Source organism: Eimeria acervulina, genomic scaffold, assembly GCF_000499425.1.
Source record: "Eimeria acervulina Houghton genomic scaffold, Eah_scaff133, whole genome shotgun sequence".
Taxonomy (NCBI): Eukaryota; Apicomplexa; class Conoidasida; order Eucoccidiorida; family Eimeriidae; genus Eimeria; species Eimeria acervulina.
This window is the reverse complement of record NW_013550280.1, coordinates 8,928-34,268: the sequence shown is the minus strand read 5'-3', so window position 1 is coordinate 34,268 and position 25,341 is coordinate 8,928. Positions and strand designations below refer to the sequence as shown.

The following is a 25,341-nucleotide window of genomic DNA, read 5'->3' as shown; positions in this document are numbered from 1 at the left end:
ATATATATATATATATATATATATATATATAGATGCGCCTGTCTTTATGCATGTGTAAGCACACAGTACATATGAAAGAAATGCACACAAATATAAAATATGTGTATTTCTCTCGTGCACATGAAATAGCACGTATAGCTGTGTATTCTACATACATCTACTGTGTATATGCGTAAATACATATATATAAATATGTATGTGCATGAATTATACATATATGTGTACACTTTCTGTGAATATCTATTTGGAGTGAACATATTAGTGTTGGAAGGGGAGACGTCTTACCGTCTGCCTCTCCACAGTTGGCCGGGTTTTGAACGTAAGGCTCCTTAGGGAAGGCGAGGGGCCTCGTGGGGCCCTTGGGGGTCAAAGGGCCCCCTAGGCCCCCCCCACCTGCTGTGGCAGCTCTTTCGAGCTGCTGCTTCTCAAGCATCAGCAGGTTTATTTCCCTCCGCTGCTCCTCTAGCAGCTGCTGCAGCTTCTGTTGCTGCAACCGGGTCCCCTGAGGGTTTAGGGGAGCCCCTTGCGGGTTGGCCCTGCGGGCCTCTTCGTGGACTGGCTCTCTAGGGTCCCCCTGATAAAGGGCCCCTCTGGCTGTATGCTGGGGGCCTCTCCAGCTGTTGCTCTTGCTGATACTCCTAGAGGGATTAGAATATTCTGATTCTGCTGAGGGGAGGCGGGAGTGCTCCGAGGGGCCCCTCTTGGGTCCTTCCCGGGGGCCCCCTGACCTTTTCCCCTCATTCAAAGCCTTCAGGTGCTTCTGCAAAGACTCTTCTCGCAGCCGCTGAGACTCCGTTGAACGCAGCAGCCTCGGAGGGCATGTAGAGGTCCCCCCTCGCCCCTGGGCCCCTGGAGCGGCTCCTTTCACGGGGCCCCCCAAAGAGGTGTTTCGGGGGGCGCCCTCGAGGGCCCCTCTCCTTTTTGCCTGCATAGCACCGGTGGAAGGGCCCCCCTGCGTAGCTCCAGTGGGCGCAGCTTCGTCGGAGGGTCTTCTCGAGTGTACTGCATGGGGGCCCTTGACGGGCCCCCTGTGGGGCTCCTTGAGGAGGGCCTTAGAGTGGTTCCTGGAGAGGCCCCTTTGGGGGCCCCTTGAGCTGCTGCCGAATTCCCCGGGGCCCCTTAATTCAACTGCGCTCTCAGCTGAAGGCAGCCGCGTAGAGTCTGCTGAACCTCTTTGCTCCTCAATGGGGGCCCCCTTGGAATTGGGGCCCTTCACAGAGGGTTGGGAGCTTTTTACGTCGCAGTAGCACCATCGTGCCTCCTGACTAGAGCTTTCCAGACTGTTCTGCTGCTTCAGGTGCTGCAGCAACTCCTCCTGCAGCTGCTGCTGCTGCCGCTGCTGCTGAAGCAGCTGCTGCTGCACGTGCTGCAACATAGGCTCTAGTCCCGCCTCCCTCGTCACACGGCGACCAACGCTGGGATCGTTAAAGGGAGGCTGCCTCTGATTCTGCTGCTGCTGCTGCTGCTGCTGCAACGCATCCTGTGTCTCTACGAGTTGCTGCCGCTGATGGTCCAGGATTTGCTGCTGCAACTCTCGCTGCTGCTGCAGCTGCCGTTGCAGTGCTTGATGCTGCTGCAGCAGCTGCACTCCTTGAGCCCTAAGAGAGGCTTGCATATTTGCCTGCTGCTGCAGCAGCAGCTGTTGCTGCTGCTGATGCCTCTTCCTCTTGTCGGCGAGTTCTGCTTCCTGCTTGTGGAGGTTCTCCTGCATCATAGTTAGTTGCTCCTGTTGCTGCTGCTGCTGTCTCCTTTCAGCAGCAAGTTCGCTCTGGGCTTTTCGGAAGGCTGCTTGCTGTTCTTCAAGCCATTGTTGCTGCTTCTGCTGTGCCTCAGCAGCTGCCTGTTGCTGCTGCTGCTGTGCTTTCAGGGCCTCCTGCTGCTGCTGCAGCAGCAACACACCATCCTCCACCTCCCGCTGTTTTGCGTCAACTGCTTGCTGCTGCTTGGCTAGCTCTTGCTTTTGCTGCTCAATAAGCTCCAGCAGCTGTTCATGCTGCTGTTGCTGTTGCTGCAGCTGCTGTTGCTGCCGCTGCAGCTGCTGCAGTTGCAGCCCCCGCCGCAGTTGTTGCTGCTGTTCGGAGGCCCCCTCAAACAGAGCTAAAAGGGCCTCCTTATCAGCTAGCTTCTGTTCGACAAGCTGCAGCTCTGCAGTTAGCCGCTGCTGCTGCTCTGTGGCATCGTCGCTGTGGGCATGATCTTGTTGCTGCTGTTGCAGCAGCAGTAGCTCGTGCTGCTGATATTCTCCCTGATGATGTTGCTGCATGGCGTACTGTTGCTGCTGATCCTCCCGCTGCAGTTGCTGCTGCACTTCCGCTTGCTGCTGCTGCTGCTGCGTGGTGGAGAAGACATCCAACTGAGCTGAGTGCAGCAGCAACTGGCGATCTTGTTGTTGCCTCTGCTGCTGCAGGTCTAGCTCCTGCTGCTGCAGGTCTAGCTCCTGCTGCTGCTGAAGGTACAGGCCCCGCAGTTGCTGCTGCTGCTGCTGCCTTTGCATTTCTAGTAGCTGCTGCTTGTTCTGCTCCTGCTGCATTCTCAGCTCCTCTAGGTGCTGCTGCTGCTGTAGATGCTGCAGTTTTAGCAGATCTTGCTCTTGTTGCTGTTGATCTTCCTGCAGTGACAGGCCCAGCTGCTGCTGCTGCTGCAGCTGCAGGGGAGCAGCTCCAAGTTGCCATTGCTGCTTCGAGGCGTCAAAGACGGCGGCCCTCTGCCTCCAGCTTGCTGCTGAAGGGACAGAAGTTGCTGGCAGTACTTCTTGTGCTGCTTGTGGCGCTGCTGCTGCTCCTGTTGCTGCGATGGTGCGCTGCTGCTGATGCAGCGGCCCAGCTGCCTCTGGGCGTTGAGATGTGGGGCCCCCCAAAAAGGAAGCAGGGGGACCTGTACGGAGATTTGCTGGTGTTTGTGGAGGCACAAGACGGTATATCCTGCTGCAGTTGCGGCTGAGAGATGCTGATTCTGCTGCGCTGCAGGGGGTGATGTTGGGGAAGCGAGATAGCATGGCAGTGAAACCGAGCTGCTGCTGCATATACTGGGGCTGCATGTGCTGCTGCTTCAGTTGCGGATGCTGCTGCTGCATGTGCTTCTGCTGCGAGGAGTAGAGCGAAGCGCCCAGGGCTGCCTTTTGAGTATTGCGCTCAGCAGCAAGGGGGCCCCCGACACGGCTGACCGCCTGGGGGGAGGCAAGCGCTGTCTGGGGATTGAAACCACGAGCGTAGCACTGCATCGGGGCCCCCAACCTAGGAGGAATGCAAAGGGGGCCATTAGGCTCTGCAGCAGCGGCAGCTGCTGCTGCTGCTGCAGGGGTCCCCTGTTCTCGGCGCAGCAGAGCGGGTTGCTGCTGCAGGGTCACAGGAATCATGAAGCTTGAGCCTCAAACCCTAGACAACCAACCCCAACCCGTAAAAGCCAAACCCTAAACCCTAAGGTCCAAGCCCTAAACACTAAACCCTAAACCCTAGGCGGGAAGCTGCTGCGTCTCGCGGTCTTCGGCCGCCTCGCTGCAGCGGTCAGCTAAACTTCTGCTGCGTTGCTGGGTCGAGGCAAAGAAGAAGTCAACGGGGAGAAAAAGAATAGCGAAGGATATAAAAATGAAACAAAAGATATAAAACGCTTAAAAGACAAATTAAATGCTTGTGTAAGAACCAAGATCTCTAGGCCCTGCAGCAGCTCAGAGGCCTTCGAGGCCTGGCCCGTCGAGAGGACCGGAGTCTCCCTCCTGCACTATGGATCTGTTGTTAATGCGCCTCTTTTGGGGCTAAACAACACTGAAATTTATCCTTTATACCATTCATTTTTATTTTTACATATATGTTTCACCCTTTAATCCCATAACATCGGGGTCGAAACTCACCCGTCCATGCACACCGCTGCAGCAACTGTACCAGCATCAGCAGCAGCAGCAGCAACAGCAGCAACAGCAGCAACAGCAGCAACAGCAGCAGCCCCGTCCCGACCGGGGCTCTCTGGAGACAGCGGGCTTTGGACTGGTAGGGGCTTCCAAAGAATGTGAATATGTAAAAAAAGGAGTATTTGCAGCAACCCTGCAACAAAATGAATAGATAAAGACATCCAATGGGGGTGTAAGTTTCGCCGCTGTGTGCAGTCGACGAGGTGCTGCTGCATCTGGAGCAACTTGGGGGCCCCATACCCCAGAAACCAGGGCCTCCCGTACAAGATAAAAGCCCAGGGGCCCCCAAGGGATACCCCAGCGAGACTTCTGTACGGGGGTGGGAAGCCACTCGCACTGTGGGCAGCGACGCTGCAGCAAGAGCAACAAGCCGTAGCAACTGCAGAAAGCTGCAGCAATGAACCCGTCTGCAACAGGGGCCCGTGGGGCCCCCACTCTCTCTGTGGAGTCTCGAGGGTTTGGGGGCCCCTACACTGGAGTCGGCGACAGAAAAGTACGCATATTAACCCTAAACAATTCCTAAACCCGACCCCAAACCCCCGCTGATCCTCCAGCTGAGGACTCCGCATCAATCTACAAGCTGCCAAAGGCTGAATCAAATGACGTGCAGCTAGCACGAGAAACAAGCTCAAAAACAACAGGAGATACACAGTAAAAACAAACAAAAATAAATTTAAAACCTTAAGCATCCGAGGTGTGCTCAGGGCGCAATCTGGGAAGAAAGCAGCAACCAACGCGAGAACAATTGGCCCAGAGCAAACAGCAGCACCGGTATGCTGCTGCTGCTGCTGTTTCTGCTGTTGCTGCGGCTGCTTAGACTGGTGCTACTTGTAATGTTGAAGCTGGTGTGGATGTTGCTTCTGCCGCTGCTTCTGCTGCTAACGAGACTCTATGGAAGAAGCGGCAACTGCAAGAGCAGGACGAGTTACAGTTTTTGCTGCCCCATTTTGTTTGGAGCGGAGACAGTAGCATATCGATATCAGCATACATAGCTGCTCTATTCAATATAGAGGACAATACGGAGTTGTAGTTGCTTATGTTTACATCTCTAGTGCTTATTTCCCCCTTAAAGGACCCACTATTCTTCTTTTTTGTTTTACTTCTGCTCTGTCTGTGCGCTGCTGTTGCTCCGGTCCTTTTGTCTGCTTCTTCTGCTGGTTGCTTCTGGCGTAATAGACAACTCCAAAGGAGTCTCAAAGGGACATGCGGAGGTGAGCCTCCTGTATGCATTCCCAAAGAACAATACATCTCTGCAGAAGCAGTAGTAACAGCTGCAAAAGCAGCCTTGCAAAACTGCTGTAGGAAGGAGCAACAATAGCCGTTGCAGCAGCAGCAGCATAAAAAGCACCGGTAGCCTTGCAAGCGGCAACAGTACTATGACAGACGCGAGCAGCAGCAGGAAGAGTGCGAAAACAGCTGTGGCAACAGCAACAGTATGATCAGCAACATCAGCAGCAACAGCTTGTCTTTGGTTTCCACTGTGCCTTTGCGCTGCAGTTCTCGGTGGAGGAGCTGCTGCAGAATTTGTCTAAAGACAGCACCCCTCAGCAGTGAGCTTGTTGCTGCTGTTACGAGTAGTGTCGTTGTTGTTGCTGCTGCTACGGTGGTATTGCAGCTGATCCTATACTCTATCTCTACGGTGTTGCTTGCGCTCCTATGGCTTTGTCCACGTTGCTGTCGATACTTTTGTGCCCCTGTATTTCATTAAATTCCTCTTTCAAAGACAGCAAAATAAAGCAAGACAGAATGAATGTGTTGATGCTATCTTTTGCGCACAGCCCAACCCCCACAGCCGAGAGAAGCCCTCAGGCCGACGCCAGAAGCAGCAGCAGCAGCAGCAAGAACAACAACAATAACAGCAAAAGCAGCAGCAGCAGCGGGGGGGGCAAAAACCCTTTATCTGGGCTGCCTGTGCACGGTTCAGTTCAGCGCTCCTACGCGGCATTGGGAGGTGACTCTGGAATGAGTGGCACAGGCAAGCGAGGTGTCTGGGGAGGCGATTGAAGCAAAAAAACTTGAAATTTGTGTTTGTCTCCACGCCCATTTGTTGGCTGCACCGCGTGCCTCAGGGCTGCGTTGCTTTTCCATTCAAGCCGGAGGCAAGGCAGAGGCAGCGGCTGCTTGCATTTTGAACGTGGAAAGATTAGCGTTTTGGTGTCCTTACAAGTGCCAATATAGTGCCATTATAAGCAAAGGATGCAACCAGAAGCTCCATATAAGATGCATCAGTTCAACAGGGCCATGCTAGAGTTGCATTGTAATGCTCTAAAATTTTGGTTTGGTCTAGGGAAGAGGGTCTGGGGAATAGGGTTTAGGGTTTATATGGTCTGTATGGTGAACGCACAGGGCCCGAAGCTGCTCTTGAGCTGCACACAACAGAGGCAGTAAGGCCGAGACACAGGAGTATCCATTGCTCCCCCTACTTCCGCTCGCAGGCGTTGGCAGTAGCAGCAGGAGTATTCTCCTCTGCGCAAGCAGCAGCATGAGGACAAACAGTAGCACCAGGACAAGCACCAGAAGTAGCAAAAGGAACAACATTAACCACAGCGCAAGTATTAACCGATGTAGCATAGGAAGCACCAACCAAAGCAGCATGAGCAGCAGCACCAGCGGCAGCAGCAGCAGCAGCAGCAATGCGTCCAATATGGCAAAAGGACGTTCTGGGTTTGTTGTGCTGGACTCGCGTGATGCATTCAGACTTCAGGGGCTCCCTGGGACATGGACAGTCTATTAGGTTTGAAGCGGGCACCACCCCCTGGGGCTCCATCTGGCAGCAGCAGCGCGCCTCAGCCTGCTGCTTCTGCGGCAGCTCCCACTCCTGAAGTCGCTCCAACCTCCTTACCCATGGAGGCACCTGAGAAGCCCGCTGAGGCTTCACAAGTGCCCCGTTTTTCTGCGAATGCAGCAGTGAGATGTTCACATTACCCTTTTGCTTGTAGCCGTTCTTTGAAAGCATAAGTGAGAAGTTCATTGGTAACGCTTTCCCCTAGTTTGTGTTGTTCCTATGTGTGAGCTAGATAATAAAGTGTTTGGAGGCTGTCTAAAAGCCATAAATTGATTCTCTTACGTGAGCATGTTATATCCTCTGTTCGTGTGGCGAAGTGGATTTTGTCGCTGCTTCTGCCAAAGCAACAATTTGCTCGGTGTTTGCGTTGAAAATATGAACAACAATAAGATATATTTGTTGTATGTCGCGGTGCAAAAATCTGTTTGTACGCCAAAGTTGCGGCACGCGTGGCGTTGGTATTAACCCACTGCCTTTTTTGCTGTTTATGGTGAAGCAATAACCAGGTGGTCGTTCGCATTAAAACAGAGTCATATTGCTATTATAGAAATACTGTTGTATTGGATGCTTATACTGAATCAATAAACTAGTGGTTGTCAATATTGAAACACTAAACTGTAGTCTATTTTTACGGAAATAGCAACATAAAACACAATCTATTTGTTTTACACTGCACTAATATGCCATTTGCGGGTTGCATTCAAACGAAGCCTCCTTGGCTTTTAGTTTGCAAAAATAACTACGTTTGCGTATCCTGCAACAGTAACAGATTCTTGTTCCTTCTACAAAATTGCATCTCTCGTTTGTATTGTAGCAATGACATTTTTTTGTTGCAATAAAGCAATAACGCACCTGTAGTTTACACTGCAGAGATAGTCTACTACTGGCTATTGAAATAATGGGCTCTTATGTTGGAAACATCCATTGGCTGTTGCTGATATTGCAACAGCGATTTGCTTGTCGTGTCTGCTGAAGCGCGGACGTGTTTTTCCAGTGTAGGTCTTCTATCGGACTTTGTTGGATTCGGTGTTCATTTCCCGATACACTGCCTACAAAATATTGGTTCACTATACACAACCGGGCCGCAGTGGGCCTTGCTTCATGGAGAGAAATCAATTTTCTGCCTTTTTTGCAGAGTCTGGCGGAGGCAAATCTGCGGAATGCCCAGCTTGAGTAATGCGAAATCGTAAACACTAAAGTTGAAGCATCAAACAATCACTCCTACGCCTTCACAGGCAAAGGCCCAGCAGCCTTATCCCTTCTTATGCCTTCTTTCTGGCTCTAAATACCAGACATATTGCCGGTGCCGTTTTGCTTCTTACGAAGTGTTGTGTGCCGCTGTTGTAGCTGGTGTTGTAGCAGCCGCAGCTCTTACTTGTGTTGCTGCCCCCTGCTGCTACTGCAGCTGATGCTACTGTGGTTTCTGTTACTGCAGTTGATTCTGTTTGTCCTGTTTAATTTTTCCGTTACTGCTCTTGTTTTCGTTTGTGTTGAGCCAGCCTCTGCCGCTGTGCGATATTCTCCTTTTTCGCCGTGGCGGATGCAGGGCAGAAGCGCAGCAGCTGCGTCACGAGTTGCTGCTGCTGAAGCGACGCATGCAATGTGAATCAGCAGCACAACAAGCACAGCACGAGGCGGATATAGCAGCAGCTCGAGCGGACTGGGAGTCAGAAAAACAAAAACTAGTAATAAAAAACCGAGCTCTTCAAACAACCGTAGACCAGTGGGCTACACATACTCAGGTCTACACACACCGCAGAGCTTCTAGTCTTAATGGCTGCCGTAGCAGCAGCCGCCACTGCTGCAGTTGCGTCTTCAGGCGGTGCCACTGTAAGAGATATGCCAACTGCACTCTGCTGAGCTGCTGAAGCAGATTAAGCAATCACAGCAGCTGGCGCTGGCTGAGGCACGGCCTCTGAAGCATCTGCTGCTCATGCTGCTACGCAGAAAAAAAGGCATGGCCTACCCTTTTTTACTGCTCCCGTTGCTGCTATTGCTGCAGGACGCTAGCGCGGTACGAAGAAGACGTGCGTCTCTTGGGTCAGGCACGTGGTTGTGTGCTGCAGCAACAGCGGGTAGAGCAGCAACAGCAGCAGGAGCAACAGCAGCTGCAGATGCAGCAAGCCCTGCAAGCGGAAAGAGACCATTGGTCCGCTCGCCTGCAAGCAGTAAATGACGAATGGCGCAGAAAGCTGCAAGACGAGCAGAGACAGGCAGAGGCCAAACTGCAGCAGCAGCAACGGGTGTGTCTAAGAGAAATTCACTAGTCGTTGCTTTTAAAGTTTATTGTTATTATCATTGTTCCCATCTTGGCCTTAGCATGCTTAGAGGTGCTATTTTTCCCCCACTGCTATCATGTTGCGCTGGTCCATACTGTGATATTGTTGCTGTGTCAGGTCTCGAGTAGCAGTGCACTGCATGCAACTTTTGTCCTTAGTATTTCTGCCCACTGCATAAACTGTTTCTATTGGTGTATGAAGACTGACATTCTCTGTCTGGTGCACCTGTTATGAGTGTTTAGCACCTGCAGCAGTGCTGCGTTTAGTGTGACTGAGCCAAACTCTCTTCTCGCCGTTGCTCCTCTAGTTCATTGTGCTTGTCCTGCATAGTGAGCTCATGGGGGGACTGCGTCTGGCCCTACATTCTACACAACAACATCCACTCAGAAGGGGTGCTGCAAGAACTCTTTGCTGCAGGAAACCCCCGTATGGCACGAACTGCACGCCCTTGCCCTGGAGTCACAGAGGCGCTCCGAAGAGTTCAAGCGCCTGCTGCAGTCGCTGCAGCAACAACAGCAGCAGCAACTTAAGCAGCAGCAGCTGCAGCTCCAGCAGCTGCGGCAACAGCTGCTGTTGCAGCAGCAACGGGCAGAGGGGGCTGACCCGGAGAGACAGTGCGAAGTAAGCGAAAAAGCTGCCTACACATACTACACTGCAACCTGAAATGCGGGGCTCTTCTGCACATGATCCTCATTACGGCGCTTACCGTTTTAAGTGAGTAGTAAAACGCAACGCTGCTGCCACCGACGTCGTTGCTGCTGCTGCTGCTGCTGCTGCTGCTGCGGCGGCGGCGGCGGCGCGCATGTGTGTTGACTCCAATCGTAGGCCTGTGGGCGGCATGCAGAAATGGAAAGTGCTGTGACAGCGTTGCAGCAGCAGCAGCAGGCGCTGCAGCAGCAGCAGCAGGCGTTGGTGCTGCTTGCCCAGGAGACAGCCAAGCTGAGGGACGAGACGGAGCAGCGCACAAAGGCTGCCTCTGCTAAGTGCGGCACAAACAATATTTGAAATTCCTGCAGCTGGAGTGTATGATCGACAGTGAAAATCACAGGAACAATACAAGCAGAAAGCGTAGCGGCACCATTCCTAGGGTCGGGATCCTGGATCAAAGCTTACGCACATCTCTCTAGTAGTGTGTTAATAGTATACACATATACATGGATATGCATATATATATATATATATATACATGGATGCACATGCACTCACATATTTACACATATTAGCAAGTCTCGTCTGAGGGGCTTTCGCGTATCAAACCGGCAGAAAGACTGGGAAGGAAGGGCTGCACTTTGCTGCGCTCCAGGCTTGCAGCAGAATCGTTTCAGCTACAGAACCTGCACCGCTCGCTGTTAGAGAGCCGGCAGCAGCAGCAGCTGCTGCAGCAGCAACAGCAGCAGCAGCTCCAGCAGCAGCAGCAATTCATTGAGCAACAGCAGCACGCCTTCGCCCAAAGGCAGCTGCAGGCTGAAAGTGAAGTGGCCACAAAACAACTGGAACTTGAACAGGCATAGAAAAGCCCTAGATATCCTTTTGTGCCTTCGCAGTAGAAAGTGATAGTCAAGCAACAGCTTCAGCAAGAAAGCGCTCCAGCAAGCAAACTCTCGTCTCAGCAGCACTCTTTCTTCTGCTGCGAGCTTCTAGAGGAGCCCGTCCTGTTGCTGTGTTCCGCTTGTTACAATCCAGAAAGAACGCGACATCGAAAGGAGAGAAGGACGCCTGGCAGGAGCAGTCGTCATCCACGAAAAGCAACAGAAAGCCAGGCGGGATTATCTGCAAACAGCTGAATCCCACTTGTTGAAGCTGCAAAAAGCCTTACAACAAGAGAGGCGAGGATATATTCAGCTAGACTTGCACTCTCGCATGCACACCCAAGCCCAAATAAACACAAGCCCACAAATAACAGACCCACGAGAGAGTGGTTGATCGGCGTAACCGAGCGCAGCCAAATGCACGTAACTAGAGGCAGATAACCACATGCATACTGCATAAAGAAGGCCAGAGGTGTCAGCATAATAAACCAGAGAGATGCATGCGTGGAGAAACACTAGTGCCCGCACAGAAGTACAAATGTAGTTGCACTTTACTTTCTGCATAAACAAGCGAGCGTTAAGAGGCCCTAATGGGGCACCTACAAATGGACCCCGAGGGATGGGAACAAAAGCAGAAACAAACGCAGATACAAACGCCATAAAATGCATACCCTCGCACACAGACACCTACATCCACGCATTTACACATGTGTGCATAAATAGGCAAGAAGGCAAAAGCAGAGACGTACAAAACATCGTCAGCACAACGGAAAATAGCAGACACAAACACAGACACACACACATACACACACACACACACATACACACACACACACACACACACACACACACACACACACACACACAGGAGAAACAATGAATGAGAGGCGAAAGGGCTTTTTCTTCAAGTGTTCGAGGGTACCCGAATGATTCATGGTTGCAAGGGCCATAATCAAGGAGACGGAAAGAGATGCTCACACACAAACACGCGAACATAAACCCACAAAAACAAATATACAAACAAATTGGCGAAGAACACAGAGACTCATGATAGAGGGCACTTACAGTGATGCACGCAAATGCAGAGCGAACAGCAAGCGTCAAGACGCCGACAGACAAAAAGGGGCCAGCCCGGGAGAGACCGGCAAGCACATGCGTACACACACAAGCAAGCTCACAGATCAAGGCACACATAAACAAGCACACGCAAATTATCTTACACTCAGCTGAGCTTGAGTAAGCACTTCCATTCCCCGTTGGTTGATGTTTTCTGCAAACCGTGTACATGATGTGCGGTATAAGTTGTTCGCGCTGCCACATGTGGAATTCAGTGGTGCCTTGCGTGCTACACGGTCTCTGTCCTGCACTCTGCTCAAGGCGCTGTGAGGCCTGCAGCGTCGCCTTGATCTGTTATGAGTTGGCTGTAGGCTGCCGGTTGCGGAAGTTGTGCCCGCATATGTTCTTTTTGCTGCATGTTTAGACAAGAACTGACAGAGACGGCTTTGGCTTTGGAAGAGAAGCGGCGGGCCATGCGCCGGTGTTTCGAAGATATGGAGGTCCAGCGGCTGGCATTCGAGAGCCGCGCAGCTGCTGCAGCTGCAGAAGCCCAGACAGCGGCTGCTGTGGCTCGGAATGCCAAGACTCTTCAACGAGAAAGTATTCAAGCCAAAGAGGCGGTTCACCAGCTCCACCGGCAGGCCAAAGACGTACACATGATCTGCACGTGCTGCTTCACATGCAGCAACAACACACAAGGGAAACGGAGAAAAATGCAGAAAATAAAATGCAGAGATCAACGGGAGTGTGAATGAGCTTTTCCAAAGACCTCACTGCAGCCTCACAACAGTGGAGGAGCACTGGTGTTGTTAGTGATATTTAGCCCACTTAACGCATACCAAAGAAAGTCACTGAAACTGGAATGCAACTGTTTATGGCCAAGTTCAGCCGTGTTAGGCACCCATAGGAGACACAAGAAAGCAGGGAGACAAAGAGGAAATAACTCAGCGGTAGAGGCAAAGAGGGGGGCAGAGAAAGGCGGCTGTTATTTCAAGCATAGGAAGAGTGCGATGGGCTTGCGTGGGTGTAGGCCGAGCGGCAGCAACAGGAGCAGCAAGAGATAATCAAATCGCTCTTGAAAGAAGTGGAGACCAACCGGCTGGAGCTGCTGCGCATGCAACAGCAGTCGGGCCAGCTGTATGTGCACCGTTTCCCCAGCGCCCGTTGTTCTGTAATGGGAGGTTCAAGGCCGCAATTTTCATTTGTTCTAAACCGTCATACTCAGATGCCGCATGGAAGCATCAGGGCTATTTTCTGCAACAGCAGCTATATCTCCAAACCTCTCACCGGGGTTGCCGAGTCTCCTCTACCCAGGAGCTACAGTCATCAACCCGCCAAACACGTTCTCCCCTTGCAATATTTCCACCCGGAGGGTAAGGCATTTCAAACCCAGCATACGCATACTTGTGCATGCATATATGTGTGCGCCGCTGCACAGGAAAGTGCATATGGGTACACAGAGATGCGCTTATTTACAAATACATGCATTTACATGCATAGATATTTTGCTTGTACTGCAACGATAATAAATGCATTTTATGTCTCTTTCCCTATATATGTGTGTATATGATCTATGGTCTATTCATGAGCATGTGATTGACGTTCCAAGCGGGTTGTCCGGTATGCCGGCATGATATACGGGAAGAGGTGCACAGCGAGAAAGAGCAACTTAGGGGATTAGCTTGATTTTTGTTGGGGTGAGGCACCCTCCGTTCTTTTCTAATTGTTTTTGAGCTATTCACTTGGTTGAGAACAAAATGAGGCTGTCTCATTGCTGAAGTGCCGCCGATCGTTTCCTCACGAAGTTGCCTGCGCGCGTTGGTGGACTAAATGCAAACAACGCCCACTGCGCATCTCACCAATCTCGAGGCTTTACGCGTAGAGTTCAGTGCGATTGTGCTAAGGAAGATGCTTGAAAAGTTACTAAATAGAACTGAATATGATAGGATAGGATATAATAGCTGTGGATTTTTCATTGACGCTAAATAAGAAAGGGCTCACATGTCTCTGACTGCGACGGCACCCATTTTTCCAAGCAAGCATTGCCTTTGTTGAAGAATATAGCAAGGCTGCTGACGGGATAAAGCGTGTGTTGGGATACATCTGACGCTGGGCGCCCAGTGGGCGCTGTGGAGCTCGCGGAAAGAGCAAAAGGATGATAAGACCCAAAGAGATGAGAGTCAATACTTGCCGAAGTGCCTGCGCACTCCTGCTTCCTTTTTGTTGTATTCCAGTGGCATTTCAGGAAGCGATGAAGTCCCTGTCAAGAACAAGTGAAATCCTAACGCAGAAGAAGGAAGCTGCTAGTGAGCGACTTTTGGGCCTACGTAATGAACCATGCAGCACTTCCACTGCAAGGTATGAATGCAGAATCAACGGTGGGTGCTCTGCTGCAGCAGATGCTGCACATCCGATGCATCGGCTTTATCGTATCGATTCCCCTTTCAGCCGTATGCTATCCCGTTCATGTTTCCAAACTTCGTGTATCCCACGTAAGGAACAAATGCCCTGCGTATCGCTGCAGCAGCCTCGGAGACATGCAACAGATGATGACGGGCGTAAAGGCCTTCCAAGCTGGCCTCCCGCATTCTAGCGGTGCTTCTCTGGGCACTAGCCAGTCTCTCGCCCGCTTGCGACATCCACAACAACAGTTGCCCACCCCCCACGCGGGGCACGCAGAGCTTATTGACGGTACGCCTCTGCACTAATGGGTTGCTCCCGCACAGCAGAAAGTTCGTAGACTTCTCTGTATCCCGTTGGGAACCCTCTTATTTGTTTGGGTGTTTCCCTCTATAAACCACACACCGACCTCAACCACTAATTCCAGTCCATAAATATGTCTATCGTTCTACTAACCTCTATACTCAAAAATATGGGGGGCAATATTGATTAAAAGTAGGAACGTTCCCTTCTCGTGTTGCGTGTTCCTCATTTAAGATTTGCACCGCCGTCCTTTCGGATTGCTCCGGGTGATTTTGAACTTGTGAATTTAAATAATGTGGGGCCACTGCAGGCATGCTTGAAGCAACATGCGCTTCCCTAGCCAGTCTTGAAGAGGTCGCTGCCCCCCATACGGAATTTGTTCCCTAACTGAGGCCTTGTAGGAAGAGCAAACGATCAAACGGGAAAGATAGAATGCTTAGTGTACTGCCTATGACGAGCTTAGGTGCCACAGGTTTTGACGGTTGCTATGACCTCCCAAACCACTACTGGCGGGGCAGGCATAGATGAAATTTGTGGTGGTGGTGGGACCTTCGAAACCACCAACGTTTTTCATTGACTTGCACGGAATTCTGCCAGTCCGTGTCGAATAATGGAGGTTTGCTTTTATGTTTTAATGATGGTAATGTTGCAAGTAACTGACTTTGGTTGCGGCAGGCCGCTAAGCTGCCCCACAACATAAGCAAACACCCCTTGTATCTCCTCCAAAGCCCATTGCTGGTTCTGTCCATGGGTTACGTGGCAGGCGCATCATCGTTCAAACTGGCATTAGTCCGTTACATACCTGATGATAGTGAAAGGGATGCGTCGTTGTGTTGCGGGCTCCAGCCGTATGACTTCACAGTCAAGTACAGGCTTCCGCCAACGTGATCACCGGCGCATTCTCCTACCAAGAATTAGAGGCACTTGAGGATTTAACGAATAAGAGGCACGCAATTTAGAGGGAAGGTTTCAGTCCTTGCAGATAACCCAACCAGCAAATCACTGCGTCCTGCAACTGCTCTTATCTGCAAGGACCGCAACCTTCCCTCTAAATTGCTTGCCTCTTATTTGTTAAATCCTCAAGCGCCTGCAATTCTTGCTGGTCCCGACAACGGGCGATTATTTGAGCACTGCAGCGTAGAAGGATACTTCTTGTGATACCAGACGAACGGTGAACTCCGTCTATTATACGTCTCAGCTTTGTTTCGCACAAAGGTTTCGCTCAAAATGCGCGCTCCTGCTTTCTTGGCCCATAGTGGGGTCAACCCAACAGCGGAGCAGTAGACTAGGTCCTTTTGATGGCCTGGCCTTCGTCCCGACGAAGATAAATATCTCGTCAATTGTCCAGAAATCCAGGAGCAAAGGTCACGGAAGCACGCTCATATCCAGACTCTTGCGGAGTATTTCTATCCGCTAGAGGGTCTGAATAGACACATCAATAGACTACATTGTAGTGAGTACGTTTCCCTCTCAGCATTGCACTTAAGACTTTGCTTCAATTTCATGGACGGAGTCGAGGAGAGGCGCTCTGGGCAGGTGCCAAAGCAGCTGCTGCTTAAGAACGGGCTATTCCTTATGGAGGACGAGAGGCTACTTTGTTCACCTTACAATGCATACGACGGCTTTACACCTGCCGACTGCATGTGCATAGGGATTGCACGGCTTGCTTACATAAAAGCAAGGAGAACGCACGAAGCAACTGCCGACGTGAGAATGTTCGGACCAACGACAATGCCACAATAGCCAGCATTGCTCAGAGACTCTGGCGTCTGTAAAACCATGGATCTTATAAATGGGGAGCTCCCCTGCCCGGTGTAGGAGCCAGTTTCCGAGGTTTAGGGATTAGGGTTTAGGGTTTAAGGATTTTAGGGTTTATGGTCTAGGGTCTAGGGTTTAGGGTTTAGGGTTAGTGTTTAAGGTTTAGGGTTTAGGGTCCAGGGACTAGAGTTTTAGGGTTGAGGGATTAGGGTTTTAGGGTTTAGCGCTTAGGGGTTTAGTGTTTTAGGGTTAAAGGTTTTAATGTTTAGGGTTTAGGGTTTAGGGTTTAGGGGTTTAGGCTTTAGGGTTTAGGGCTTTAGGCTTTAGGGTTAAAGGTTGAAGGCTTAGTGCTTAGGGTTTATGCGTTGGTGTCGAAGCCATATTCACAGTAGGACGGCGCGACTTGGGTGGGATGGGCGGGGGTTATTCGCGTTCACCACTTCACCAGCTTCGTAGGTACATGCATCCAGGTGAAGGAGGACACCGTTCGCAAGAAGGGCAGTAGAGGCGGATCCGGAACACTGTTAAAGCCAAGAAGGTTTGTGTGAAGTCACGCATTTGTGGGTCTGCTTGATATCCTATAATTTGTTGGTTTTTTGCAAGCCTGCATGACTAGTAGCGTCTGCTGCTCCGTGGGCGAAACTTATGGGGGCTCGCGCTCCACCATTCGCCCGTCGAAGTTGTTCAGCACGCCTACGTGCAGCAAGAAAGCGACGAGCGCTGCGCTTCTAGGTGCTTGACACTGTTGCATGCCGATCCTCAGTGGCGTGGAGACATTCCTTTTGTCGGCAAATTGGCGCCGCCTATGTTTTGCTACGTAACAAAAACGAGTCCGTCGATTTTAGGCGAAATGAATATTGGCTAACGGACAGAGCACTGGAAACTGTACGTTAGTTGCGGCGTCTCTTAGACTGGTTGCAGTTTGCCTGGAAACACGCCTGTGTGAGAAGCAACGCACCTGCCGCTCGCACGTGCAAACATTGCGCGTCACAGATGAGCCGTTGTGGAGGCGTTGTTTGGAAGAGAGAAAACTGCACACACAGCAGCTTTGGGACTTTTGCGGAGGGGCCATACGCATCGGGGCTAGCCACAATTTGCACCCAAGATGCTCTCTCAGTATTTTACTTGGTGCGCGCGAGGATTCCGACCATGGGGTATCTCGCTTCTATTTCCTGGACGGCTTTTGCGCAGAGGAATATGGTTACGAAAGACACACCAAAAACGCGCATTCACAGTCATGGCTCCTGCGCTCGGCTATGCGGGCGCTATTTAACGACTTCGCATGAATGAGCGATGGCTTGCCTGCGGGGCCTTATGCCGGGAAGACTCTGCAGTTTACTATATCTGTTTCCCGGTTGCTTTAGAGTTGCGTATGTGTTTGCTTCCTTCGATAATTCGTTGTTTCTAATTGCACTTATCTAGCCTTGGACAACGCTGCCATGGAATGCCAGGTTTGCGGCAGTATCGCTCTTTCGCAGAATGTTTGCTGGCTGAGTTTCGGCGGTGTTGACGCTGCACATATATTCCGATTTGGCCGGCGCCTGTGGGCGCATTTTGAGGTATGTTTGTCGTTTTGGCTTGATGCTCACGAGGCCGCTCGTCTCATGGAAGACACACACAAATGTACTGCATGGATGCTAATGCGAGAGAACTGTGGCTGCAGTGTACGGTGATGCACAGTCGGTGGCCGCGAGAAGTCACGTCATTTACCCAGATATCTCTGCTTTGCGCTCTGGCCTAATTGTCTGAATGCTCAACTTCGTCGTTGACTGGGCCTACTGGTGTTGTCGCATTGCATTCATCTATCTTTGGACAACGCTGCGATGGAATATATGCCTTGCAGCTTTCTGAGAAGAACGCAAGCTCTTGAGAGAAGATGCTGTAGCTGAGTACTTTTAATAACGTTCTGTTTGCGTCTCAGGAAATGTAGGTGCCGCGAATTTCGAATAGCCTGTCTACTGGTTAATCTGTAAGCTAATGGCATTTAGGCTGTTGCGCAGAACGTTTGCTGGGCCGAGCTCTGGTGGAGTTGACGTATATATATTCCTATTTGGCCGGCGTCTGCACGCGGTTCCGGAGGTGCGTTTGCCGTTTTGGTTTTCATTTGCACAAGGCTGTATATCTCCTGGAAGACGCGCGCAACTGTTTTACATGCGCTATTACGCGGGAGAACTCAGGTTGCTGTGGCTTCGTATTGGGGTGGGCAGGGGAAAGGCTTCAGTACTGTATGGTCTGTGAAGCAGCGGCGCAGTCCTAATTCACGTGGAGCATTTGCTTAAAACTCGCGGCGAGCAAGCGTATCTAGATCAGCAGTATCTGGGCTGAAGCAAGCCGCAGGAAGTACGACTGTCCCAGGATGCTTGTAGAGCAACCGGATCGGCTGGGGTCTAATGGATGCACAAATCGACGTCACGAGGAAAGCCGTAAAACGCTGGTGCAGGCGAAGAACTGTGGGGGGCCTCTGTGTGACAGCAGCATGTCGCATCGGTGCGCAGCGGTTTGGCACTGGCATAACGCGGGCGTTTCATGCAGTTCGTAGCAGATGCTCCGCACCGCTTTCATACGCTTTCATAGACAGCCAGCATATTTGGCTAGTTCCACAGCTCTACATGGGACAACTTTCCGTTGCTTTGGGTGTCTTGACTGTTGCACCTTATGAATGACTGAGTGCGGCTGTGCGGATATTTGGGAGCCAGCCACACTGAACGGGGCTGTATGCTGTGCTCCATACCCAGTTGGGTATTGTCGCTGCACGCTGCTTGGGGATGTTGGTCAGGCGGACAGCATCACGTGCGTCGGATCGAACTAATTTGTGCGCACCTGCCGATTTATTGGCAGTGTCTACGACCGCGTTGTCAATGGGATTTTGTGGATGCTGTTACCGGGACTCTGCGAGCATCGGCAACAGGCTTGCCTGTCGACGGTTTATTGGTGTATTAGGCAGGCATGCAGTTGATAGCGGAACCATTTTGCACGGAAGGTGCTAGGGGCGGATCCATCCGCTGTGTAGGCTGGGTCAGGTATACAGCATGCGCGCATTCAGCCGCACTGTGGAGTTTCTTCCTGGGACCTTCAGGAAGTGCATGAGAAGCAAATTCCACCTCCAGCTCTCTGGTATTCACAGCACAGTATGCAGCAGTCAATGGTGCTGTTAGCCGTAACAATCGATGGTTTAAAAAGGGAAGCGAAGAACTTTTTCACGTGCCAAGTTTGACCTCCTGTAGTCCCTGCTAAATTGTCTATCCGCGAGCAAAAACATTGGATGCGCCTGTGGCATGCACTAAATTTGAGCCTAAGTTGTTCAAGACGGAACAGCGTAGACTGGTGAGTTTGTGCTGTGACTTGGGATGCCGCCTTTTCGCATCTTGACTTAAGTTCGGTGTTCCTAAGTTTTTCCTTTAGAGCGTGTTTGCCTGCGGTTCACTTTCTCCGCTGGCTACCCTTTGCGTGGTGCGCGCAATGAAGACATTGTGCATCGCCCTCCCCAAAAATGCGCAGCGGTGCACTTGGTGCATTTCAATCATGCACTCTATCGGGTATGCGTGATTTTGCTACAACCTTGCGCCCAAGCGTTCGCCCATCATAGTTGTCCAACGAGCGAGCGTACTACCGTAGGGAACGAATCCTGCAACTTCAACTGGCGTGGTGTTTCACGCCGTTGGACGCGAATCGCCAGCCAAGTAAAGTCACGCAGTTTGTCGAAGCATTTGCCCACCCGTGTTTGCTACCCACTAGCAACGATTACTTTGTTTACAGACAAACTGGGTGGGTGCGAACAAGGGCTGACGAGGGGATGAACCATTTGAAGAGCTGCGGCCGCCCTGCATGGCGGTCCCAATTTCTCAGACAGTCTGCAGTTGGCCAAGGGGCACCTCCCAGATGTGGATCGGCTTCTGCCACACAACCCCCGCATGCATACTTGCTCAAATGCATGTCTTGATTTATTTGCGCCACTCTTTGGTGGTGGTCCGCAAAGGTCCGCCACTGCGTGTTTGAGAAAATGAGCATTGCCCTGTTTGGGGAACTTCTCGCAACTCACTTTCGGTTGCATTACTGTTGCAAGCCCTTCTGATAAGGCGTTTCTCGGTGGTTCTGTGTGGAAGGGTGGCGACGCCGAGAAGGCCTTTAGCTGCTCCAGTTTCGGCATCGCGACGGTTTGGTGCAGTGTAGAGAAGGCAGAGGCTCTTGCATGTGGAAGGCGAGAGCTGATTCCGTTTTCTGATGCAGTTGGGCGGATAGGGCAGAGATTCTAGCCATCCGCGATGTATCCGTATCAGCATGCGCGTTCTGCTTGACCGGAGCAGCCCAAAGTTAGGTTTTTTCTTAACAGTTCGTGAGGCAACTAGATAGCCGCACTGCTCATGTCGAATTACCAGTTAATCACCAACTATGTGCGAAAATAGAGTGCGTACCAAGATCAGCAATGCCTTTAAAAGCAAGGTGCAGATAACACGACGATCCATGGCATCGTGTGGAGCACGCGAATGAGATGGAGTCTCTTGGATGCACAAAGCGATGCAATTCGACGCATTTTGGATGCTCTTGCAGGTTTCAGCCTGCAGCTGCTTTTTGTGTAACCGTAACATGCCTTCAGCAAAAGGATATGAAGGTCTTTGGATCTGTTCTTACTGGACGTATTCAAGTGGTCCGTTACATAGCATTGTTCCTGGACCTTCCGGGATAGGTGGTAGTTGTGTATGGTGGAGCAGCCCTGTATCGAGCATTGCATCCTGTGTTTGGGTGTCTTGGTTGTTGCGCTGCATGAATGAGTGAGTTCGACAGCGATAGTTTGGATACTCAGGAGTGGAGGATACTGGAAGTTGGAAAGGCTTGAGCGCAGCCTAGGCTATAAGTTCTCGATGATTTAGGTGAGGACGGACTACTAGCTGGATTTTCGTGGGTCTCTATACAGTGATTCGCATATACGGGACTTGTTTTCTCGAGCATGCTTCTTCAGCTATACCGCTGGATATTATGAAGTGCATCGCCAACACATCGATCTTTGAAGAGCTGGCTCATCAAAGTGGTGTAATGCCCGCAGGTGTGGAAGGGGCTGCTCGTCTGTGATTCATATCCACTTCTTCTTGATGAATGGTAAGTCCGTTGGTCAGCGCGCCACGATCCCAGGGGCCAGTTCAAAATTGAAGTGCACAGAATTGAGAATGCCTGGGTTGGTGCCGAAGTCGTAATCACAGTGGCGATTTGTGCACGGCGTTGACCACACTACTGTTTGTATGCCACGACGAACCGTTAGCATATCGACAATTTGTCGGCTTCTTACCTACTCATCCAGGCGCGCAAGAAGATCCTTTGCCAGGAGGAAAGTAGCTCAGGACCCAATCGTTTGTGCAGGCCGGGAGCTGAGTTTTTGTGCGTAACTAGGTGTCTATCGGTACGTTTGAGCAGGCACGTATGCATATATGGTAACGAAGGGCATTGTGTACTGCTCATTGGTCTCATGCGTACCTTTGTGTCCTGTATTGCCAAATACCCCACATAAGCTACGTAAATGTAAAAGGCAGGCTGATGCTGGGTTGTTGAGTTTTCACTTGCTGAAGGGGGTGTGGCGCAGTGCTTTCGCCCTTTGGTTGCGGGCAGGTTTGGCGGCGGCTGCTTCGCGGCACAGGACCTCGAACCTTTCCCTCCGCTCTTGCCCTCCAGAAAACCCACATAGAGTTCTCTCTTGCTAGGCATATGCTGCATTGCTGAGTTATCGCCGCTTTAGGAAGGTGTAGTCCGGCCGACGAGCAGCGAAGCATGCATCACGCTTTTGTTTTGCTTCGGTAGCTTGCGAGAAACGCGACCGTGGCAACTATCTTGGATGGACCAGAATGTGCGGATGCGGCACGCTGAACAGAAGACCGCAACGGCCAGAACTTTCGTCGTGCCCCTCATCACTCGCATGCATTGCCTTTATTGCTCCTCGATAATTAAGGCTATGCCCGCAAAACCACCTGTGCTGTAGAGATGCCGCATGCTCATCTGCCCGGCTCCAACACTTTGATGTGGATATCGCCGGGGTGCGTCTCAGTTTCGCCAGTTGGTCACCACCTGTGGACTGTCGCAAGCTTCAAGCGAATGAAAGTAATGCGCGACCAGATGAATTGCGCTTGTTTTTGCTTCATCGCGTCGACATTATTTCACCGCCCTTGGACTTGCTAAGCAGCATTCCTTTCGTGACGCTCTCAGTTCTTCTGGTGGAGCGAGCGAATGAGTTGTACCATGTATCGTTGTGACTTCCGCGAAACAAAGCCGCAACGAAGGCGATTTCATTTGGCGTTTAGTTGTTTGCCATATACATACGAAGACGCATGCTAGCATTTCAGGAGTGCGCTTTCCTCTACTGTGTCCTTTGTGCCGATACGTAGGTGGCAGGAAAGCCGCTTAATCAAGTCCGACTACGTACGTAGGGCAAGTTTCGAATGATGCGGCCGTGGTACAGTTTGTGAGCTAGAGGAAATATTGCTTCCGCGCCGAATTCATGCTGAAACAAGTTTGCCTATTGCTGGAAGTTGCAGAGGTGCCCGATTGGCCATCGTCTGTGTGATCAATGTTTGTGTGGTGCGTGCGTTTGTGTGTGTGTGTGTGTCTGTGTGTGTGTGCGTGTGTGTGTGTGTGTGTGTGTGTAGTTTTGGTTTGCTTCACACGAGGCTCCTCATATCCAAGCGGCCAAACGCTGCTGCATCAGATCCGCTCTCTATTACGGTGATCGAAGCGCTTTACAATGCCTTTCACCGGCAGCTGGCTGGGGCGGGAGAACGTCCATGCACCTGATTAACTTTATCCCTTACCGATTTCGTTCGGCGTGAACTAGAGGAGTAGGTGGACTGTGGTGGCAGTTGTGACGTTCAAGTTGGCGTGCTGTGCGCATCACATGGTGGCTCTGCTTGAGGATGCATTATCTCTGAGTACGCGTTTGCTAATCAGAGTATATTTTGCTCCGCTCGCCTGGTGGTGGGTCACGCGGCATGCTTGTACTAATACAGGTGCCCCAAACAGGACAAAATCTAGTACTCCTTCCCTGCGGGCCTTCGACTGTTCACAATTCGCATGGGTAGCTTGGCGGATCGTTGTGCGTGACCTCTGGGGCAAGTGTCTCGCCGACCGGGTAAAAGAGGCATCATTCTCCATGGTGTAGGTCGCCTTCGGAGCAGTTGGTGCGTTGCCGTTTAGACCGCCGATCAGCGGCCTTGTGAGCCGATGCTGCGATGACTTTAAATCCAATCTGTCGCAGGCCTGTTGCAAGCATTCCCTCGACACACGCAACAACCGTCAGGCGCCAGTGTGGTCGAGGAAGTCTTTCGTGCATCCTGTTTCTCGGGCGTGTCCTCTTTCAACCCATTCGTCAGCTCTTGCGCTGCGTGCGCAAGCAGCTTTTGGAGGCGATGATTTGTTTCACCGCAGCATCTTCACGCTATAGCTCCTCGACTAGTCAAAGAGGCGCTCATCCTGCACTGGCGAGCGATTATCTCAAAAACGGGTCGCTTCCTAAGGGCGTTTTCCCAATCATTAGAGGCATCACTGTGGGAGCCTCCAAATTTGCATGACCGTTCTGTGAGACCACTGTTCAGGAAGTACGTTTTTGGCGGGCCTCATCTGGACGGCGCGCGCAGCTGGTAGTAGCTGCTGCACAGGGTTTTTGAACTCCAGTAGACAAACCGGAAGACAGGACGGTACTGGCCTGTGCCGGCTGCGGCGCCTTGAGATGCTTGGGCGTAGCATACCTGCCCGGAGACTGGGAAATTAGCTAGGAGCAGGTGTGCCGTAGGCAGTGCTGGTCTTCCTTAACGGCCGACGTTTTGAAACGAGCGTATCCTGTTTGCCGGTGGATGATGTTTGGGTGGTTCGAGGAACTGCAGCAGCCTGGGAGCGTGCCCAACTTGAGCGGTGTTTCCATACATTCATAGCTGCGCGCTGCCTGCTGGAGGCCATGCTCTGTGGTTGGGTAATCCCTCTATGCCCGCCGAATGCACTGTCCTGGTTCTTGCCTTGATCGTAATGTGCCCTGGTAGCGGGTAGAGCCTTTTTAAAACGACTTGTGATTTACTCAATCAAGATGCAAGCAGCAGTTTCCGTGAGCGTGGATGTCTGTGGAGGATGCCAGCACCGTCGGATTGTACTGCTGGCGACTGTGTTGCCATCAGCAGAAGTTGAACCATACGAGCAGCATTCTGCTAGGGCGGGAACCAGGTGTATTGCATCCCGGCAGGCTGCGCTCTCAGTTGTTGGCCTTTGCAGGTTATGACGTGGAGCTAACTGCAGGCAGTGCGCCAAAGTTTCCGCCGAACAAGGGTTGTACCCTGTCCTCTTTTTGCGGTGTGTCCTACACTGAGGCCTGTATGTATGATGCCTATATGTATGCTGGCTGCTGAGGGTATTTAGAGCTTTTTCTTCTGTCTTGTGTAGTGCGCCCAATCTTAGCGTGAGTGTGGTGCGGGGGGTAGGGTGATGCATAGAGCGGCGGCGGCGTTCGCCTCGTCTCCACAGCGTCCGTAGCGATTGCTTTGAACTGAGACTGACTAGATAAACAACGTGGATGACTGCGGAGGAAGTCCTTAATGTTCTTTCTGTTTGGCCGACGCGGCCTAGTAGCAGGAGCATAGGAGGGCTGCATGCGGTTTTCGAAGTTACTGGACGTGATACGGCTTGTGAAGGTAGGGCGAAAAAGAAGCAAAGCCTTTGACAATTACTGAGCTTCAAGACATGCAGTTCGCTAGCGAAGCAGCGGCTGCACACGCGTTTGCTGCGTGCCTTCAATACGTGCTCTTGTTCAGTGGGTGCGTCCTGAATCTTCGTCCCAAGCGCTGATACAATGCGCATGTTTAGTGCAGTTGTAATTTGTTGACGCAGAGCGGCGATACAGTCCATGCTTCATCTCAAACTCAGGCTTCACACGTCGGTGACCTACTATGGCTTTTGAAGCTTTTGCAGCAATGTCCTGCTATGCTGACGCACAGTTATCAGGCACCACGATTTTGCAGTGCAGCTAGTTACATGAATGAATCGTGGGCAGGCAAAGAGAGGTAGGCTACACCTCTGGAACCCTGATGAGCAACAAACTAGTGATAGCGTGCCGATTCATGTGTGCGTCGGAGCTAGAATTTTTTTCATTTCCATTGCAGCCTATTCAGCAGCCTGCCAAGATCGTCATGCGCATTGGAAGAGGCCGATAAAGACGGCAAGCACAGACAAGCCTTGCCGACTGGAGCTGCAGGCGGGGGAAGTTGGCTGCAGCAATCGAGTGGTCATATGCCTTTCCTCCTGCGTTGTGTGCAGACTGATGCTGCATAGAAAAGCAGCGGGTTGGTGCGGGCCTTGCGTGTTGTT

General features: G+C 51.5%; 3 protein-coding genes across 3 annotated transcripts in view; 2 read left to right on the top strand and 1 right to left on the bottom strand.

Annotated features, from left to right (window-relative positions):
- EAH_00019630 (hypothetical protein, conserved) overlaps positions 1-3,355 on the bottom strand; it is a gene marked incomplete at both ends in the record, with an annotated part of 3,838 nt that extends 483 nt beyond the window's left edge. Inside the window, one exon of the mRNA XM_013397276.1 lies at positions 286-3,355. Coding sequence (XP_013252730.1) covers positions 286-3,355 — 3,070 coding nt within the window. The remainder of the gene's footprint in view (positions 1-285) is intronic.
- A 2,307-nt stretch (positions 3,356-5,662) lies between these two features.
- On the top strand, positions 5,663-10,479 carry EAH_00019620 (hypothetical protein, conserved; the record flags this gene model as incomplete). The annotated part of the gene is made up of 9 exons (XM_013397275.1): positions 5,663-5,888; positions 6,251-6,288; positions 6,602-6,811; positions 7,825-7,862; positions 8,236-8,355; positions 8,692-8,932; positions 9,386-9,589; positions 9,794-9,951; positions 10,272-10,479. 9 exons carry the CDS (start codon positions 5,663-5,665, stop codon positions 10,477-10,479), a joined length of 1,443 nt encoding a protein of 480 aa, XP_013252729.1.
- Positions 10,480-12,047: 1,568 nt separating this feature from the next.
- On the top strand, positions 12,048-15,144 carry EAH_00019610 (hypothetical protein; the record flags this gene model as incomplete). Its single annotated transcript, XM_013397274.1, has 5 exons — positions 12,048-12,203; positions 12,584-12,690; positions 13,788-13,826; positions 14,051-14,244; positions 15,020-15,144. 5 exons carry the CDS (start codon positions 12,048-12,050, stop codon positions 15,142-15,144), a joined length of 621 nt encoding a protein of 206 aa, XP_013252728.1.
- Positions 15,145-25,341: the final 10,197 nt, after the last annotated feature.